Source organism: Bubalus kerabau, chromosome 5 (assembly GCF_029407905.1).
Source record: "Bubalus kerabau isolate K-KA32 ecotype Philippines breed swamp buffalo chromosome 5, PCC_UOA_SB_1v2, whole genome shotgun sequence".
NCBI lineage: Eukaryota > Metazoa > Chordata > Mammalia > Artiodactyla > Bovidae > Bubalus > Bubalus kerabau.
Window position 1 is genome coordinate 135,261,282 of NC_073628.1, and position 20,583 is coordinate 135,281,864.

General features: G+C 51.5%; 1 protein-coding gene across 14 annotated transcripts in view; it reads right to left on the bottom strand.

Moving 5' to 3' along the window:
* Window positions 1-20,282, bottom strand: part of PPP1R12B (protein phosphatase 1 regulatory subunit 12B) — a 171,280-nt gene extending 150,998 nt beyond the window's left edge. For 9 of the 14 annotated variants that reach the window (XR_008715147.1, XM_055583204.1, XM_055583202.1 and 6 more), the window contains exon 1: window positions 19,878-20,281. Coding sequence is in view for 11 of the 14 variants with exons in the window: in XM_055583204.1 (XP_055439179.1) it covers window positions 19,878-20,162 (285 nt within the window). In the remaining 3 variants the exon portion in view is untranslated. Of the gene's footprint in view, window positions 1-1,811; window positions 2,987-19,877 lie in introns of those variants that run through there. The other 5 variants (XM_055583199.1, XM_055583210.1, XM_055583209.1 and 2 more) reach the window with 4 other exon arrangements.
* Window positions 20,283-20,583: the final 301 nt, after the last annotated feature.

Consider the following 20,583-nt stretch of genomic DNA (forward strand, 5'->3'; position numbering starts at 1 on the left):
GGGGAGCCCAGGCCTCTGTATTCTGACAAATACTCTGGTGTGGAATCAGATTCAGCAGTGATCGTGTTTGAAATGTTAAGTTCCGTTACTAGACGGGTATTTTACAGGTAACGGTAGGTGCTACTAAAACGGGCTGTACGTGTGCGCCAGGGGAAAGGGGGCCCGTCAGCAGACGAGCAGGATGCCCGCGGTGTTCCAGGAGCACACCGATCACACGGGCCTGCACGGGGCCCACGGCTTGAGTGGAGGCGTTTAAGAGGACTGGCCCGTCCTGCTGGCAGCAGACCACAGGGGAGGTCTGCTATGACCTCCTGGAGACCACCACGACTCCCAGCGCGGTGAGCCCCACGAGGGGGCCCTGGGGCTGCCCCAGACCTGCCGGTTCAGGTGCTTTAGCGTCTCCACCTTCACCACAGCGACGCTGATGATTCTCCTGAAGTCAGATGGGCAGCAGGGGAATGATAACTTCCTCCCCAAAGACAAGATAGGAGGAACAGGTCCGTGTCTGGCATGAAAACAGTTTTGCTCTGGAAATACCAAGATGGAGGGCTGGACAGACCTGGACACAACCCACGCGGAAGCTCCGGACGAGGCCCTGGGGGGGCAAGGCCACCAAAGGAGAAACAAGGGGCGACCAAGCAGGCAGAGGGTGAACATCTGGGAAGAGGGGCAGTGGAGGGTTAGTGGGAAGAAGGGATTCGGGACACAACAGAACAGCGGGGGACAAGCAATGAAGCCGAAGGACAAAGAGAGTTCTCGGTAATAAAAGGAGCCAAGTGCATGACACATTATGAAATGGTCCAAAAGGGAGACACCAAGGAGGAGGGCAAGGCCAGCCACTTAGGAGTCTGGAAAAGCGGCGACCTTCAGGAAAGCAGTTTCAGCAGAACGCAGGAGTTGGAGCAGAACAGAGAATCTGAGGACAAAGGAAGCAAAGTCTGAAAAAGCATCAAGACTAAGGGACTGGGCCTCTGGAGGCCGCTTCATCTGTGAGAACGGAGACGCCCGCAGTGTCTGAAAGGAGAGAAGGCGACAGGCAGCGAGAGGGGCAGGAAGGCAGAGACAGGCACAGGGCGGGGGCAGGAGCAGGGGAGGGCACAGTCAGCCTCTGAGAGGAGGTGGCAAGGAGACAAGGCAACGGAGCGTTTGCAGGTGTACAGCAGGAGCCCCGGATGTGCCTTTCCTTTCTTTAAGTAAGTGATGACTAGGTCACCATCCTTCCCAGAAAAGAGTGAAGATGGGGGTGGTCCCTGAGGCGTGGTCGCCAGGGATGACAACGATGCTGGCAGGCAGTAACGAGGACCCAGACGAGGCATCGCACAACCCACGTCCCCAGCCAGGACACGCACGCCATGCCCGACAGTGTGCTCGGCACACTCGCTGAACCAGTGCTCAGAGCAGCCTGAGTCGGAGACTGCCATCACCCTCCCCGCACCTGTGGTCAGACAGCACAGAAAGTGGCCGGCCTGAGCTCCTGCGTGGCGGGACCAGGGCTGACACCACACGGCCTGGCCCGCGTCCCGCCCTAAACACCTGCTGCTGCTTCACTACGAACCTTGGTGTGTCTGCAGCGCAGCCAAGCAGAAATGCCAGGTCTCTCCTGCTCTGCTGAGCAGCTCAGGAGAGTGGGGCTGGGAGGGGGCAGTGCCAGCGCCACACGAAGGGAGCTGGGGCCACTGAGGGGAGGACGCCACCAACTGGTCACGGCCCCGGGCCTGTTGACCCTGACTCCAATACGCCTCAGACCTCAGCCCTTCTCCAAACTCTGACTGCTGAGCGCACAACAGTGATGTGGCATCTCCCAGCCTCACCTTGAGCCGCACACGCCTGAACAGGGCCCTGCTCCGTCCCTCACCAGCCTCCTTGTGCGACCTGTATCTGCTCACGGCCGAGCAGTGGACGGGGCTTCCTCACCACTGTGCTGCCAGCATCTGGCACCCAGCGGCGCTGAACAAGGATCTGCTGGATCTCAGCGCACTGTCCAAATGTTAAGGCTGCCTTTGCCTCTGGCCTCTGCTGCTTTCTCTGTCTGGTAAGTCTCACCATCCTGTGTTCCCCCATCATGGGGCCATGGAAGCCACTCCACAAGCCACTGAGCATCTTAACTTCTGTTTCTTTGGCCTCAGCCAGTTGGTCAGTTCAGTTCAGTCGCTCAGTCACGTCCGACTCTTTCCAACCCCACAGACCGCAGCACGCCAGGCCTCCCTGTCCATCACCAACTCCTGGAGCTTGCTCAAACTCATGTCCATTGAGTCGGTGATGCCATCCAACCATCTCACCCTCTGTCATCCCCTTCTCCTCCTGTCCTCAATCTTTCCCAGCATCAGGGTCTTTTCAAATGAGTCAGCTCTTTGCATCAGGTGGCCGGCCAAAGGACTGGAATTTCAGCTTCAACATCGGTCCTTCCAATGAACACCCAGGGCTGATCTCCTTCAGAATGGACTGGTTGGATCTCCTTGCAGTCCAAGGGACTCTCAAGAGTCTTCTCCAACACCACAGTTCAAAAGCATCAATTCTTCGGCGCTCAGCTTCTTTACAGTCCAACTCTCATATCCATACATGACCACTGGAAAAACCATAGCTTTGACTAGACTGACCTTTGTTGGCAATGTAATGTCTCTGCTTTTTGATATGCTATCTAGGTTGGTCATAACTTTCCTTCCAAGGAGCAAGCATCTTTTAATTTCATGGCTGCAGTCACCATCTGCAGTGATTTTGGAGCCCAAAAAAATAAAGTCTGACACTGCTTCCCCATCTATTTCCCATGAAGTGATGGGACCAGATGCCATGATCTTAGTTTTCTGAATACTGAGCTTTAAGGCAACTTTTTCACTCTCTTCTTTCACTTTCATCAGGAGGCTCTTTAGTTTTTCTTCACTTTCTGCCGTAAGGGTGGTGTCATCTGCATATCTGAGGTTATTGATATTTCTCCCGGCAATCTTGATTCTAGCTTGTGCTTCCTCCAGAGCAGCGTTTCTCATGATGTACTCTGCATATAAGTTAAACAAGCAGGGTGACAATATACAGCCTTGACGTACTCCTTTTTCTATTTGGAACCAGTCTGTTGTTCCATGTCCAGTTCTAACTCAGTCCATCCAAAACAGTCTTCATCACATTAATCATTTAAAACACTCTCCTTCTCAGGTTACTCTTCTGTGCCAAAACAGTCAATCTCTTTACTCAATAAGCAGTTGAGAGATGCCCAACAACCTGCCCCAACAGTGCCTTTTCCAACTAGAGCAACCTCGACCTCCTCAGAACACCCACACTGTCCATTCCACAGTCACCCGCCTTACATAGCCAGTAATTATTTGCTCCCACAGTAACATCTCATCCCACCCAAAGATGTCGTGCCCTTGGGGGAGGAGGCTGATTCTTCTTCTCTTCTCTTTGCGGGCCCTGCAGCATGTGCGGGCACAGGAGAGCGCCCAGCATTCAGAGAACAGACGTGCCGTCCGTCACGGATTCTGGTTCGCTCCCCTATCCTGTTATTCAACATTTACATTATATTGAGAAAACTTTAACGATCCTTTTCATATTACTTTATTACAAATAACAACTTCCAGGGCAATTTCATATCAAATTAAAATAAAGACTAATTTTATTTAATTCACCAATGATTTCTAAAAGGATGTAAGTCTTTTTAGGTACAAGACTGCATTTACACATCGATTTCCAAATCGTACTAAAAAACATTTATCATTACTACAATTCTCATATTTCTACCAATTCACTCCATTTAGAATTTGCTTCAAGTTTATACAAAAGCTGTGGTACTTCGAACACAGCAATCTGTCTGAACTTCGCAAAAGCTTTCTGTATCAGAGACACTCACTCCCAACAGCGGTACTCCTCACGTTGACACACCGCTTGAAGGTCAAGGCTCTAAATTCTGCATTTTTAGCACCTAAATCCTGGTTTATGCTCTCCTTGTTCTGTTTGTCTTTAAAAGACATAAGAACATGATACCCAATTCCTAATTCCCTCTAAGACCTAACCAGGCAAAGTTTACCCAATAAAAAAATCTAAAATAAGAACCAATTACTAAGAAAGAAAATCATATACTTTGCAGCAAAGAAAGTTATAAATAGGAACTCAAATTCCAATTCTGATTATTCTCATTAAATTATTCTCTGGAACACTGCTTCTCCCTTGCCAGCACCCCCTTCTTCTCATGAATTCACTCACAGAGTGAACAGCTAGTCCTAATGTCTACAGTTTAATAGATGGTATGGTGGACGCAGTTAACATAATGGTGAATAAGTCAGGCATGGTTCCCGGACCCTCAGACCTGAAAGTCTGGTGAAGGGAAAACAGCCAGTTAAATAAGAAGCTATAAGACGATATGACAAGCGCCCCAGGACTGGTAAGCTGTAAGATACCAGGGGGAGCACAGAAGCATGCACAGGTGAGCCACCGCGGGGAGGAGAGGGGCTGAGGGGCCCTGAGACCCGAAAGGTGGGCAGGCCAAGGACGGACACAGCAAGGCTGGGGAAGCGGAGGCGAGAAATAATGCGATGAGGGAGTGAGAGACGAGCCACGCAGCTGAAGGTGCTGAACCCAAGGCCGGGGAGGCGAGGAGCCTGGACCCACCGAAGAGCCTCAGGGAGCGCGGGACGCACAACTCTTGGCTCAAAGAGCAGGAAACAGGAAACCGGAGGAGAGATGGGAACCATCAGCATACTCCTTCTGTGACCCAGGTGAGAGATAAAGGCTGGGACCAACGGAACGAACAGGAGACCGAACGGAAGCAGACCGGCTAGAGAGGCGCTCGGGAGACGAATCCGCGGGATCTGGGGGCCGGAAGCTCACGAGAGGACCACGCTGGTTTTGGTCCTTACACGCCCTCAGGCCTAGGAAGCACCTAACGCACAGGACGTACTGGATGAACACTGCAGAACAAATGAATCCAGAAAAACAAGGCGTCGCAGACGTCACCCAGGTCTACAGGACGGCTGGGCAGAGGGAGGTGCCGTTTACGGAGCGAGGAAACACAGGAAACGGGACGTATGAAGGCCTGGTGCCTGTGACCCACCCAAGGGCAGACCACGGGAGGGCAGGTGCATCCTGGAAGTGAAAACGCGAGGCAGCCGCAGCAGCTCAGCCAAACCACAGCTGGCAACGGGCGCTTCTCGGGGGCACGGCCACTGTCAGGGAGCACTGTGTGCGGCGCCACCCCAGCCACCGTTTAAACGTCCTGGGCTTACTAACTAATGGTTCTAACATCAAAGGTATCAAAACCTTACTCCTCTTTCCTGATCTGAGAACAGTAGCAAATAATCTTTTATTTGTTGACCAAGGTCATGGTAACTCAGGCCTCTGCTTTATAAAAATCCATTAATTATATAGTTTTGTTTCTTATGTACTTTTCTGAATGTGTATTAAATTTCCCAATAAAAAAAGTTTTTAAAAACCTTAACAAATTAGAGAGAAATCGCTTCATCAAAAGAACCTATTAAAAAAAGAGCAAACATCACATTTAATGGAGACATAAGAGATGTCTCTTTAAGGAAAGAAAACAGACAAAGATGCCTTCCATCACAATTACTATTCAGCACTCTCTGAGCTGCTGGTCAAAAATGCAGACCAGAAAAGGAAGATTTCCCCTTTAGAGTTTTTGCAACAAGTGGTGCTGCGGCACCTGGATATTCGCAGAAGAATCAAGCTGGACCTCTTCCTCACACCACGTGGAAACACAGAATGGATCAAAGGCCAACACGCAAGGACTGAAACTATGAAACCCACACAAGAAAACACAGACGTGAGTCTTCATGACTATGCATTACTCAGTCATTTCTTAGATGTGATATTAAAAGCACACGCAACAGAAGAAAAAAAATAAGCTGGACATCATCAAAATTTTAAACGTTTGTGCTCCAAAGGGGCCAAGCTCAGAGGGCTAACGGGATGAGATCATACAACGCCTGGGTGGGGAGGGTCCACAGTAAGGACTGAAGGCTGATTATCTAAAAGTATACAAAGGCAAATTGTAGATAATCAACACTCTCCCCACTTCTACTATGAACAGGGTAACAGAAAATGGAGGCAACCCTAGACAGAAGCAATCCAAGCCAGACGGGCGTCTCTGAAACTGAGCTACCCGGTCCCTGAGGGCAGGGCCTACACCACCTGTGTGCCCCGGCAGCTGCCACAGGACCTGGCGTCTAAGAAACAATAAATATGTGGCCAAAAAAACTTAATAAAGGATCATTTAAATTTTTAAAGATTCATACCTCAGAAGTGCATTATGGAGACAGAACAGGAAATTTCTCTTCTCTAGATATTAAAAAAAAAAGTAAAGGAAGATACAGTAATAGCTTTCTTCACAATAATGAAGACACTGACTTACACTTCAGAGTTATTTCCCACTGAAAACCCTTGCTAGCAAGATTATGCTCAAAATCCTTCAAGATACGCTTCAGCAGTATGTGAACCGATAACTTCCAGATGTACGAGCTGGATTTAGAAAAGGCAGAGGAACCAGAGATCAAATTACCAATATCTGTTGGATCACAGAAAAAGCAAGGGAATTCCAGAAAAAAAAACATCTGCTTCATTGACTACAGTCTTTGACTGTGTGGGTTACAACAAACTTGAAAATTCTTAAAGAGATGGGAATGCCAGACCACCTTATCTGCCTCCTGAGAAATCTGTATGCAGGTCAAGAAGCAACAGGTTGAACCGGACATGGAACAATAGACCTGTCCCAAATTGGGAAAGGAGTACATCAAGGCTGTATATTGTCACCCTGCTTATTTAACTTCTATGCAGAGTATACCATTTGAAATGCCTGGCTGGATGAATCACAAGCTAGAACCAAGATTGTTGGGAGAAATATCAATAACCTCAGATATGCAAATAACAACACCCTAATGGCAGAAAGTGAAGAGGAACTAAAGAGCCTCTTGATGAGAGTGAAAGGGGAAAGTGAAAAAGTTGGCTTAAAACTCAACATTCAAAAAATGAAGATCATGGCATCTGATCCCATCACTTCATGGCAAATAGATGGGGGAAAAGTGGAAACAGTGACATGTTTTATTCTCTTGGGCTCCAAAACCACTGGAGAAAATGAAGCCATGAAATAAAAGATGCTTGCTCCTTAAAAGAAAACCTATGACAAACCTAGACAGCATATTGAAAAGCAGAGACATTATTTTGTCAACAAAGGTCTCTATATTCATTGGAAGAACTGATGCAGAAGTTGAAGCTCCAGTACATTGGCCACCTGATACAAAGAGCCGATCTTGGAAAAAAGACCCTGATGCTAGAAAAGACTAAAGGCAGGAGGAGAAGGGGATGGCAGAAGATGAGATGGTTGGATGGCATCATCGACTCAATGGACATGAGTTTGAGCAAACTCCGGGAGATACTGAAGGATACGGAAGCCTGGATTGCTGCAGTCCATGGGGTCACAAAGAGATAGGACTGAACAACAGAAACCCTCGAGCCGTGGCGATCCTGACGTTAACAGGCATCAGTAGAGACAGTCGAGCAGGCGCACAGCGTCTCCTTGTACCTGGCCACTGTGCCAGTGGTGAACATCCTCTGAGCACCGCGAGTCCCAGCAGGAAGACCCTCCGACGCCAGCCCCGCACGCCAGGTGGGGCACAAGTGGACGGGCCGCCTCCCTTGGGTCCCTGAGCTCCCAGCAGGTAGGAAGGCTCTCAGCGGATGGGGCCGGACTCTGTCAGCCTGTATCCCAGACACTGACAGGAGGTGAGTCATCCTTCTGACCTCATTTTTCACGATGTTTACCTTCAAAGGGGGCAGTTTAAACACTCGGAAGAAAGGCAACAAGAGGCATGAGCACAAAACAGTGAAGCTGAGTCCTAAGAGCCAGACAGCACGTGTGGAGCTTCAGGCCCTGTCTCACGGCTAGCCCAGCCAACTTTCAAAATGAGTGAATGAAAGAATAAAAATCACTAAAAACAGATACCTGGCAAAAACACTGCAGAGAAACAAAGAAAATAAACCTGCTTCCCATGAAATGTCCCATATAAATAAAACTCAGTTCATAAAACTGTGTTCATAAAAAAACAAAGTTCAAAATAAATACGGCGCATAACACCGCCTACTGTGGAGGCCCATGCAACAGAAGGGTGGGCCTCTCTTGGCCCCAAAGGGCCCCCACAAACCCAGTCTCCACGCGAGCAAGGACGAGCGCCCCACCTGCCGCAGACGCACGGCCCGGACACGCGCCCCTGCTTTCTCCTCCCTGGCGCGGCCGCGCCTGGAGGAGCGGCTCTCCTCTCCCCGTGCAGCCGACCTACTCTGTGTTTCAAGTTTTCTCTGGAGCCTGTCCCTGAAGCTCAGGGATGGTGCAATCTTCAGGGGCAAGAAACCATATTACTGAACTGAAACTCTGAACAATATGTCAAAATAGGGGGAACTTCAGCTAAGAGTTAAGGAAACAGATCTGGAAAGGTGATGAAGTTTCGATCCTTACAGTCAGTGTCACTGACAAACTTTTACACGCCAGGGCAGTGATCTAAGTTTGCCAGCGACGTGTCAAGCCCTGCAAGAGACAAGGTTCACAATCTACATGCTTTGAACCGGTCTCAGGTTTCCCAAGGAGAAGGTCAACAAAGGGATATGTGATGATAATTAGAAGAAAGCATTAATTACTGATTAATAGAATTCAGGTCTAGTTAAGACAGGCTTGAAACTTCAAGATTCTGTTTAGGCCACCACCAGCCACTAAACCACAAACAGATAACTTGATATCATGTGCCTCCTGACAGAAGTATACACCATCACCTATGAAATACTCTTGCCTAAAATTCAAATCTAAATCAGATCAAATCTATGGATCTGACAATCAGTTTATGGAAAATACAGGAGACCATGTTAGCATTATAAGCATGCAGCCAACAGAATAAAGATTGTGGGCAATTCTATAGTACAAACAATTCAGTTTTTAAACAAATAAAATGCAGAGAAAAAAAATGAGCAGGAAACTATGGATTAAGAGAGTCTTAAGATACACAAGAACCAAAATGCAGATCTTACCTGAATAAATCAATTGTTGAAAAACAAAAAAAACCCATGAACCACCAGGGAAATGTAAACACTACCTGATACCTTATGGTTTTAGGGAGTAAATGTTCAATTTTTAGGTGTGCTAAATAATTTGTAATTGTTTTCACTTAAATTCCTATCCCTTAGAAATATATGTTGAAATATTTACAAATAAAGTATGTGATAATTAGGACTGGCTGTAAAATAACCCAGAGTATTGGGGACGAGGAAAGAAAGGTGTGAAAATCAAACAAGACTGGCTACGAGCTGCCAACTTCCGAGGATTCATTACCCTACTGTTTATATGCTGAAATATTTCATAATTTAAAAGTTTAAAAAGAAAAAGAAGGTGGGTCACTAGATCTAAATTTCATAAGTGGAAGCCAGGTTTTGCGGGATATGCTGTGGACACTCAAAGCGTGGCTGCAGAACAGGTCCCCAAACAGCCCCAGTGCCATGGTCTGTCAGGATGGTAGGAACAAGCCTTCTCTGCATCCTTATGTAACCCCGATAAGCACATGCACACAACACCGCATCAGAAACTACACGCGGATCAGTTCTCTACACCGAAAGCTAAGGCTTCAGTCTTCCAACCAACCTGTCTTATGAAACAAACACAAATTCTACGTGCCTGATTAAACGTCAAGTCTCCCAAACTTACTCAAATCGATTACAGTCTAAAATTTAAGAAAAATATCTTAAATTATACTTCAAAGGCAGAAGAATAAATAAATTTAAAGCAAAAAAATAAAGTCACCAATTTGAGCAAGCTTCAACTAGTAACCCAAATGAAGTTTCAATTCAATTCCTTGCCCTAAGTTCTGGGTCAGGATTTTGCATCTGGATCTGGGACTTCCCTGGTGGCCCAGAGTTTAAGACTACCTGCTCCCACTCCAGGAGGCTGGGGTTAGAGCCCTAATCGAGAGGAACTAACATTTGGCATCCTGCATGGCACAATGAGTAGCCAAAAAAAATTTTTTTTAATTAAAAAAAATTTTTTAAGATCTTTCTTCTGGTTTATTATTACTATTTGAGACACTACAGATTAATTAACAATTAACTTCCCTCTTCCATCATCTTTAAGAAAACAGGACTACATGAAACAGTCCCAAATACCAAAGAATGTGACCCTCGCCCACCAACCCGAGAGAGCCAGAAGGCTAGAACAGTAAAACGGTTTGTAGCCAATTTCCCATCATGAATGATAATAGGAACCAGCTGCTGCTGCTAAGCTGCTTCAGTCCTGTCCGACTCTGTGCGACCCCATAGACGGCAGCCCACCAGGCTTCCCTGTCCCTGGGATTCTCCAGGCAAGAACACTGGAGTGGGTTGCCATTTCCTTCTCCAATGTGTGAAAGTGAAAAGTGAAAGTGAAGTCACTCAGTCGTGTCCGACTCTTCTTGACCCCATGGACTGCAGCCCACCAGGCTCCTCTGTGCATGGCATTTTCCAGGCAAGAGTCCTGGAGTGGGGTGCCATTGCCTTCACTAGCCTTCTCCAAATTCTATTTAGATTCTAAAATGTATCAATTGCTAAATAATAAGACGCACAGAGTCGGGCACAGTAATTCATTCGATAAATGAATGTGAAAGAGTAAAGGACGGATGGGACTAATCTCCCCACCACGGCCCCCAGGCTGCCCTCCGGGGGCTCCCCTCCACGGCCCCCAGGCTGCCCTCCGGGGGCTCCCCTCCACGGCCCCCAGGCTGCCCTCCGGGGGCTCCCCTCCACGGCCCCCAGGCTGCCCTCCGGGGGCTCCCCGCCACGGCCCCCAGGCTGCCCTCCGGGGGCTCCCCTCCACGGCCCCCAGGCTGCCCTCCGGGGGCTCCCCTCCACGGCCCCCAGGCTGCCCTCCGGGGGCTCCCCTCCACGGCCCCCAGGCTGCCCTCCGGGGGCTCCCCACCACGGCCCCCAGGCTGCCCTCCGGGGGCTCCCCTCCACGGCCCCCAGGCTGCCCTCCGGGGGCTCCCCTCCACGGCCCCCAGGCTGCCCTCCGGGGGCTCCCCTCCACGGCCCCCAGGCTGCCCTCCGGGGGCTCCCCTCCACGGCCCCCAGGCTGCCCTCCAGGGGCGCCCCTCCACGGCCCCCAGGCTGCCCTCCGGGGGCGGTGCTGATGAGCGTCACAGGGGCCAGAGCAGGCGGGGAAGGGAAATAAGCTCAAGCAGCTAGCTCGCCCTTCAGTAACAGGAGCGCAATCTTCTGCCTCTAGTGCCGGGCTTAGCGCCCTAAAATACCCCTCACTCATGAGTAACAAAGCCTCTGGAACTAAGCGGAAACCAACATTTTGGGAGTCTTCTCAGATATCTTGGGCCCGAATTTTCCCCTTCCAAAAGTCAACAGGAAAACGAAGTTATCCTTAATAGTGAAAACATGATACAATCTCCATAAAAAGTCCTCAAAACATCTTCCCACTGAAACTGCTCTCTCAAAAATTATAAATGACCAAATCTAAGTTTTTTCCCCAGGCCTGGTCCTCAATTTCCTTTCACGTTATCGACCATTCATTCCTGAAACTCCTCAGTATCACTGGGCTTTCGTGGCTCTCCTCTTGCTGCTGTAACAAAGGATCAAAACTCAGTGGCTTAAAAGTGCACGTATTCATCTACACATCTGGAGGACAGAAGCCTAAAGTCGGTCCCACTGGCCGACACCCAGGTTTGGCAGGACACGCTTGGGGGAGGCTCTTCAGAGCACTCCATTCTGTGGCCTTTTCGGTGGCAAGAGCCTGCCGGCCTGGGTTGGAGAGCCTCCAAGACGCTCCTGTCTCTGGTTTCTGCCACCACCATCTCCTACGACTGACTGTTCTCCCACCTCCCCTTTATAAAGACCCTGAAGATGACACTGGGCTCACCTAGACAGCCCCAGGCTCATCCTCCCATCGAAGACCCTAAGCGTAATCACCTTGCAAAGCCCCTTTCCCCTGGAAGGGAAGCCATCCGCAGGGTTCCAGGATTGGGACAGGCACAGCCCCGGGGGGCACGCCTCAGCCGACCACCCTGTGAGGCACGCCGGCCTCCTCTCTCCCACCTGACTGTGCCTTCTGCTCTTCTATATTTTCTCCCATCCTTTCCCACACTCATCAGTGCTCACCTTGACGCTTGTGTCCAAGTCTCATTTTAAACGTGAAGAACTGGAGCCTAGACGGGGCGATGACCAGCCCCGAGTCACACGGACGTAGACAGGATCCTCCTACTCGGGTGTCTTCAGAGCAGCAGAGCCCTGTGCCAGACTGAGCCCTCCTCCTGTCTGAACAAGGCAGCGTCTCCCTCAGGCGGGAGCTGGCTGCACAACGCTCTTCTCCGCCCTCTCGGCGGGCTCTTTCCTCTCCATCCCCATTCATTCTGAAATCCAGCTGCAGCTTCCTACTCCGAAGAGCTGACGCTTCGGCTGTGCCACCTCTCCTGCCCAAACCCAAAGCTCTCCACCAAGGACTGCACACTCTTGGACGCCGCCCCGCCCTGTCCCCGCTGCCAACATGCCACCCCCTTCCTACAACATGCCACCTGCTACCTATCTGTCTCCCTGAACTGCCTTCCTCGTCCCTCCACTTAGAAGTGAGTCACAGAGCTGCTGCTGCTAAGTCGCTTCAGTCGTGTCCGACTCTGTGCGACCCCATAGACGGCAGCCCACCAGGCTTCCCTGTCCCTGGGATTCTCCAGGCAAGAACACTGGAGTGGGTTGCCATTTCCTTCTCTAATGCACGAAGGTGCAAAGGAGTCACAGAGCACACCACTCTAAAAGGAACTGCTTTTTCACTTATCCATCTCTAAACCAGACTGAGTCACTTGTGGTCAGAAGCCGTTCCTACCAACACACACACAAAGCAGCCCCGCTCCAACCATGGTGTCACTTTCTTCAGTTACTTGCCATCAGAAAATACCAAACGGGAAATTCCAGAAATGAGCAATTCCCAAGTCTTAAATTGACCAATTGTTCGGATGAGCAACCTGGCCCACCGGCTCCGCCCCATTCATTCTGAAACCTCTGTCCAGCAGGCCCAGGCTGCCCACCCATCAGGGAGGAAAGACAGTGCCACGGACCCTTGAGCTGTGCAGGTCTACGCAGAGCCGACTTTCCTCCATGTACTGCGGTGCTAGACAGCACCCAGGGGGCTGACTGCAGATGCGGAGCCTGGGACCGGAGGCCCGGCTACCGCGGGGCGTCAGCACCCTGACCCACCTGGAGTACGAGCAGGGCTTGACGCCACGTGCGGCTTCAGGCACCCACCGTGGACACGGGCGACTGCTGCAGAGATCAGCACAGGCTCACAGGGTACCACCAGGCATGCAGCAGCGGTGCGAGTCGATCATGGCAGAAGAGCTCTCGCCTAAACATGTGCTGCTGCTGCTGCTAAGTCACTTCAGTCGTGTCCGACTCTGTGCGACCCCATCAACGGCAGCCCACCAGGCTCCCCCGTCCGTGGACTCTCCAGGCAAGAGCACTGGAGTGGGTGCCGCCGCCACGTGCGTGCGCTAAATATATAAGGAGTGCACGCTAACAATGGCACCGCATTCAAACGGCAAAGCCTGCGCTTTCCAAGCCACTGAACGACACGGGAAAAGGATCACCAAGGGAAATCAGGAAGCACAGCGTGCGGCACTAATTCGCTTTGTAAATACAGCCTTCACACAGACAAACTCAATATAAGGAACAATTGAAAAAAAACCTGAAGGGAACACACTGAGATGGCATTTCTCTCAGAGCAGCCTGATTTGCCAACAAAGGTCTGTCTAGTCAAGGCTTTGGTTTTTCCAGTGGTCACGTATGGATGTGAGACTTGGACTGTGAGGAAAGCTGGGCACCGAAGAATTGATGCTTTTGAACTTGGTGTTGGAGAAGGCTCTTGAGAGTCCCTTGGACTGCAAGGAGATCCAACCAGTCCATCCTAAGGGAGACCAGTCCTGGGTGTTCATTGGAAGGACTGATGCTGAAGCGGAACTCTGAGCTGGTGATGGACAGGGAGGCCTGGCGTGCTGTGATTCATAGGGTCGCAAGAGTCGAACACGATTGAGTGACTGAACTGAACTGAGCCTGATTTTAAATTGTATCTACCTTTCCCTCCTGTTTTCTACCCAGTTTTACGATGAGCAGTACAGTGTAGCAAGAGGCTCATGACACAAAGCTAAGCACAGGGACTTGACCCTCCACCTGCCTCAGCGTAAATAAATTCCAACTTCGCCACTCGTTACCTGTGCAACCCTGGCAGTGCGTCCCATTCCCCATCTCTGTAGGATCCAGAAAATGATAAAGTACCTGCCTCATGAGTCCTTTGTATACTCATGAGTTAACAGGTAAGAACTTAGAACAGGCCCTGGCTCAGAGTGAATACCATCCAAGTGGGAGCTACTGTCGGACAAGGCAATGGCACCCACTCCAGCACTCTTGCCTGGAAAATCCCATGGATGGAGGAGCCTGGTGGGCTGCAGTCCATGGGGTCGCTAAGAGTCAGACATGACTGAGCGACTTCACTTTCACTTTTCACTTTCATGCATTGGACAAGGAAATGGCAACCCACTCCAGTGTTCTTGCCTGGAGAATCCCAGGGACGGGGCAGCCTGATGGGCTGCCTTCTGTGGGGTTGCAAAGAGTCGGACACGACTGAAGCGACTTAGCAGCAGCAGCAGCAGGAGCAACTGTTACTACTTCTACCAGCTACCGCTGCTGCCCCTGTGATTAAAGATTACAAAGTATTATTACTAGTATTAAGACTGTCGTTGAAAGTTACTTACCACCGCATAACTATTAACATGGCTTTTTTAAAATGACATCAAGTACTGATAAGGACAGAAGCAATGTTTATGGTGGCTTTATTCATTATTACCAAAACTGTAAATAATCAAACCGTCCTTCACCTGGTGGACAGACAAGCTGTGGTGCGTCTGCACAGTGGGACACGTCTCCACAAGACCAGCACGCTGCGGACACGCGCAACCACACAAGGGACTCCACACGTCACCGCCGACGGACGCGGCCCGATTCAGAGGCCACAGCGCAGGCTCCGCCGCTCGGCCCCGTGACTCCCGCCAGAACATGACGGAGGGCCGGGGCCGCGGGGTCCCGGCCGAGATGCAGGTGTGGCTGCGCCGCGGCGTGCGCCCGCCGTAACCCAGAGTCTAACACACACCTACACACAGATGCAGACACGCACACCCTACACTGAAAAGACAAAACAGGCAAGGACTGGACTTGAATTTACCAGAACGCCTGTCCAGCCCTCTACCTTTAACAGAACCGTGCTTCGTCTACACACAATGACAGCTTGGCTGCTGTGAAATACAGAGAAGATCCTGAAGCCGACATCACAGTAGACAGCTCCTTTACGGGACTTCAAGCAAGGGGAACAAAAATTTGGCTAAGGAGCACATAAAAGGTGGTGGTTAGACAACTTGTGTCTGTCCTCCCCCAGCTCTCCCACCTCCCAATAAACCACCATGAAAACGAGCTTCATTTTCAAATCTGGCTTTGAAGTCCACGATGGCATCACGACTGGAGACAAGACTGGGAAGGCAAGGCCAGGTGGCCTCCTACGAAGCAGGCTGAGAGGTCAGTGACCAGAATGACTCAGCAGGCGTGCTCCAGACCCACGGTGATGAAAACGCCGGCAGACTCTCTTATTCCCAGATCACCCTGGGCCCTAAGGCGAGCATTCACCAGTATACTGGGTAAGTCACTTCACACGTGGAACTGTAAGAGGAATAAACAATGAAGTTGGAGTAAAAGAGAAAAGGTAAAGAAGACAACTTTTATCCTAGTTATAAAATAGGTCATGGGGGTGTAATGACAGCATAGTGATCGTGGTCAAAAAGACTGCAACCCAAGTTTGAAAGCCGCAAGAAAAGTGCACCTTAAAAGTTCTCATCATGAGGGAAAGCCCTAACTTGGCGTGATGACTAGAAGCAGAGGCTGATAGTGCTAAATGTCAACCACAAGCTTCCCCGGTGGCCCAGGGGCTAAGAACCCGCCTGCCGACGCAGGAGCACGGGTTTGACCCCTGGTCGGGGAAGATTCCACGTGCCGCGGGGCAACCAAGCCCGGGGTCCCAACCACTGAGCCCGCACCCGCACCCTAGAGCCCGGGCCCCACAGGAGACGCCACCTCGATGAAGAGCAGGACCCGCTCGCCGCAACTGGAGAAAGCCCGAACAGTAACGAAGACCCAGTACAGCCATAAATTAAAAAATGGAAACACAGGTGACTTCCACGAGGTGTCTAAACACCTCAATTTAAAAAAAGAATACACATTTTACTTTAGCATACAAACCAGCACACAGACGTACCGTCTGGATCCGAAGTGAAGGCTTCTCACCTTTGTCTTCTGTCTCACTGAACAGAAACCGCTCTGCCTTTCTTCCTTCCCTCACCTATCCCCGCCTAGTCTCTTCCAGGGAAACAGATCCTTTTCATTCCCCTCAGGACACAAGGGCAGACTGAGGCAGCTCTAGAATGACCGAGGCCACTAGGAGTTGAATTCCAGTCTGGGGTGACCCTGAGGCGCAAATGTGGACTCTGAGACCACCAGGAAACCCGCCTGAACTTGCATCAGGCACAGCGTCCCTCTAGCCTCCTCGGTATGGTCCAGATGGAGGCTGGTCTTGAGCGCAGAGCCCCGAGGACCAGCATCAGCGTCGTCCCCACACCCGCAGACACAGCGCCCACGGCGTGCGTTCTGGGGGGAAGCGCAGGTGCCCGTTTTGACAAAGCCCAGAAAATCCTTCCAAAAGCAAGTGGCTGCCTCTCAGCAGCCCAATAAATTGGCTGACTCAGGTCTACGAGCCTGTATCTGGCCCCAGAGGACCCAAGAGCATAACACTAAGGACATGAGATAGGCGGTAATAAAAAACCTTACCACATAAACACGTAAAAAGAAAATGTTTAAAGTACCAGCCCACACTGAATTACAAGCCCACACTTCAAGCCCAACAATACAGACACACAAACGAAACGGGAATTGCCCTGTGAGCAGGCATGCTCTTCCGAGGGTTACGTAACTCAGTTAACACCCTTTTCATGGACGACCCTGCATGCACACCAAATCTTAATTTATTTGCCCATGTCTAGTTGGTATGCATCAGTTTCCAAGGCTTTCACCAGAGCAGGGCTAACCTTCAAGATACTTCTTATCCGGATCTATTTCAAGCATTATTAGCAGGCGCCCTGGAACTTATCTTTGATTCAAGCACCTCCTGGCAGAAGCAAAGGCTGCCAAAAAAGAACGGTCTAAGTCAAAAGCAGGGTCAAGGCACCGCGCCCTGAAACACAAAACGCCTACTGTAACCTTGAGGGGGAAGAGGGATCGTCCAGCAACGTCTGCTGGGGTTTCTCCCAGCCGGCCCAGAGGCCGTGGCCAGAACGTGGCCAGCAGCAATCGTCCCGATAATTCACACCACACTTGCAGGCCAGTGGCTATTTTAGCGAAGTAATTCAGGTGCGCGTACCACTCTCCGCTTCACAGAAGGACAGGCAGACACCTGATGGCCGTGCAGCCGCTGGCAGCTCCCGCCCCACCTTTCAAAAGCACCCTTTTAGGTACCTTAAGAGTTCTTCAGGCTTCGGAGAAACACACTGTAACTCTGTGGAAACGGACTAGGAAGAGTTCCTGAGCCAATAAAGGCCCCGTCTTGATTCAAAACAAAGAGATGGTCTGTTGTTTCCCCTCAAATCTTCCAGCAGCTTAGCCAGTGGCTGAAATTCGTCAAGTACTGACTACACCTGGTCAACTCAACTCGCCACGAGCTCTGCAAGTAGGAGCAATACCACAAAGCGCTTGCAGGTGTTTCAGAGAAAACGCCATGGCTGCCATCTGCTCCCTCTCCTAGTTTAGGAGATCACAGAATGTGAAGATCACAGGAGCTGAGAGAAGCTGCAAGTCACAATCTAGGGTGGTAATTAACAGGGAAAGAAAGACTCCAAGAGGCCCAGTCTCAGGGAAAGGGGTCAGAAAGGTGGTCTCCTGGTGTGGGAAGAACCACCAGGCGCGGCGGCCTCGCGCCGGGTGCTGGTCTCGGGGTGCTGCTAAAACGAGTGTGGTCGGGTGGACGCATCGGGCAGAGGCAGCTAAAAGAAACAGGGCCACTGAGTTACACTCAGAAAACTGCCTCAATGAAGAACACTTGCGCTAGAAATGGCTATTTCTCTATCCTCTAGGATCCCTTCAAGTGGTTTTTTCAGAACCTAGACCTCCCAAATACATCTGAAAAGTAAAAACGCACCCTCTCAAAGAGCTCAGAAATTTAAAATGCACGTGGCCCTCTTAGCGTCCATCTTATACATATTCAGCTCCTTACTAGATGAAATATGAGGCTCTGGAGTTTAAATATGAAAAATCCATGCCTAATGGCAATTTCTCTCTTCTAATCCCATACAAGCAACAATTTTCTGAGCTTCAGATTCATCACCTATAAAACGGTTATTATATCAATAACAAACACCTACCTCAAAGGATCACTGCTGAGATTCACATGCAGTGAGACATAAAATAATTTTTAAACAGCAAAGAATTACACAAATGTTTTTTGGGCTCCAAAATCACAGATGGTGACTGCAGCCATGAAATTAAAAGACACTTGCTCCTTGGAAGAAGAGCTATGATCAACCTAGACGGCATATTAGAAAGCAGAGACATTGTCAACCAAGGTCCATCCAGTCAAAGCTATGGCTTTTTCAGTAGTCATGTATGGATGTGAGAGCTGGAATATAAAGAAAGCTGAGCGCCAAAGAATTGATGTTTTTTAAACTGTGGTGTTGGAGAAGACTCTTAAGAGTCCCTTGGACTGCAAGGAGATCCAACCAGTCCATCCTAAAGGAAATCAGTCCTGAATACATTCACTGGAAGGATTGATGCTGAAGCTGAAACTCCAATACTTTGGCCACTTGATGCGAAGAACTGACTGATTTGAAAAGACCCTGATGCTGGGAAAGATTGAAGGCGGGAGGAGTAGGAGTCAACAGAGGATAAAATGGTTGGATGGCATCACCAACTGATGGACATGAGTTTAAGTAAACTCCAGGAGTTGATGATGGACAGGGAGGCCTGGTGTGCTGCAGTCCATGGGGTAGCAAAGAGTCAGACAGGACTGAGCGACTGAACTGAACTGGTTGCTCTCTGAGGTGGGGCACCGTTCTGAGGGTAAAAACACGGACACAAGCAGGGTAAAGAGAAGGTCCTTTGCTCTGAAAGAAAGGGCTGGAAACACAGCGAGGACCCATGCTAAGCTCCTGGCTAGCGTGTTCAGAGAAGTGGCATGACGCAGGCTTGTGTTATTATTTAGAAGTGCATTCTCATGCCAACGCACCCACTTGCACAGACAGCAGCAGAAGGAAATCAAGAAGGATTAAGAGTGGGTGTCCAGCTCCCGGCCCCCTTAAATAACTGATGAAGTTGCACGTGGAGAGGGAGGGTGGAGTTAATCCGGACAGTGACACGGAACACGGGGGCATAAGATGGGCGCAGCGAAGGCGCTGGTACCGAGCACACCAGGTGGTCCACGGGCTGTGGCCCGGCCTGGGCACGTCATTCCCGCAAGGCTGTCGGGGCGGGAGAAGACAGGCTCCCCCCAAGCATCGAGCCAGGGGACCCCGCAGGTGGCCTCTCCGCCTGCGCGCCTGACGCGGCGGGGAGAGCCTGAGGTCGCGCTGCCACGAGCTGGGCCCGGGGTCCCGAAGCCGCCCCCGGACCTTCGCAAACCCGAGGACGCGGCGCGGACCAGCCCCGCTCTCGGGAGCACGGACAGCCGGCCTCCGCGAGGGCACCGGGCCGGCGGCGCGGGCGCGCACCGGGGGACACCGCGCGCACCGGGCGGGGGCGCTGGACGCCGCCGGGCGGCGCGGACCCCGGCTCGGCCAGCCGCCCCGCGCGCTCACCTGGTGCAGGGCGGTCAGGCCGTCTACGTTGGCCGTGTCCACGTCGGCGCCCCGGGCCAGGAGCCGCCTCACTTCGTCGGTGTCCCCGCTGGAGCAGGCGGCCAGGAACACAGCGCCGTCCTCGAAGCGGACCCGCGGGCCCCCGCGCCGAGCCTGTGGCCCCGCGCCCGGCCGGTCAGCGGGCTCCTGCTCAGTCGGCGAGCCCCGCCAGCGCCGCAGCTGCTCGGCCCGCCGCGCCCGCGCCGACTCGGCCCGCTTCCCGCCCAGGTGCTCCAGCTCGGCCATTGCCGCCGCTGCCCCGGGCCGCCGCCGCTGCCGCAGCGAGCGCCTCAGCCGGGAGCTGAGGGCGGAGTCCGGCGCGCAGCCATCTTTACTGCTCCGCCGCCCGCACGCCCCGCGGCCTCAGCACGCAGGCGCGGCGACGCCCCGAGGCATCACGGGACTTGTGGTGGGAGCGCCTCGCGCGCCCCACCACCCCAGGCGCCCCCGGGACCGACCGGAACTTCAATTCCCTGGATGCATCCGGAAAGAGGCGGGGTCGGGAGGCTCCCGGTCTGGCAGCGGACGCACGGGGTCACCTCTGCCCTGAAGGCGGGAGCTGTCCGCGGCCCGAGTCACCTCCGTGCGCTTGTTGGAGGCCGTAGTTTATTCTTGTTCTGACTTCCAGCTAATCTCGGCTTCCTAATTATAACGTCAGTCTTTTGAA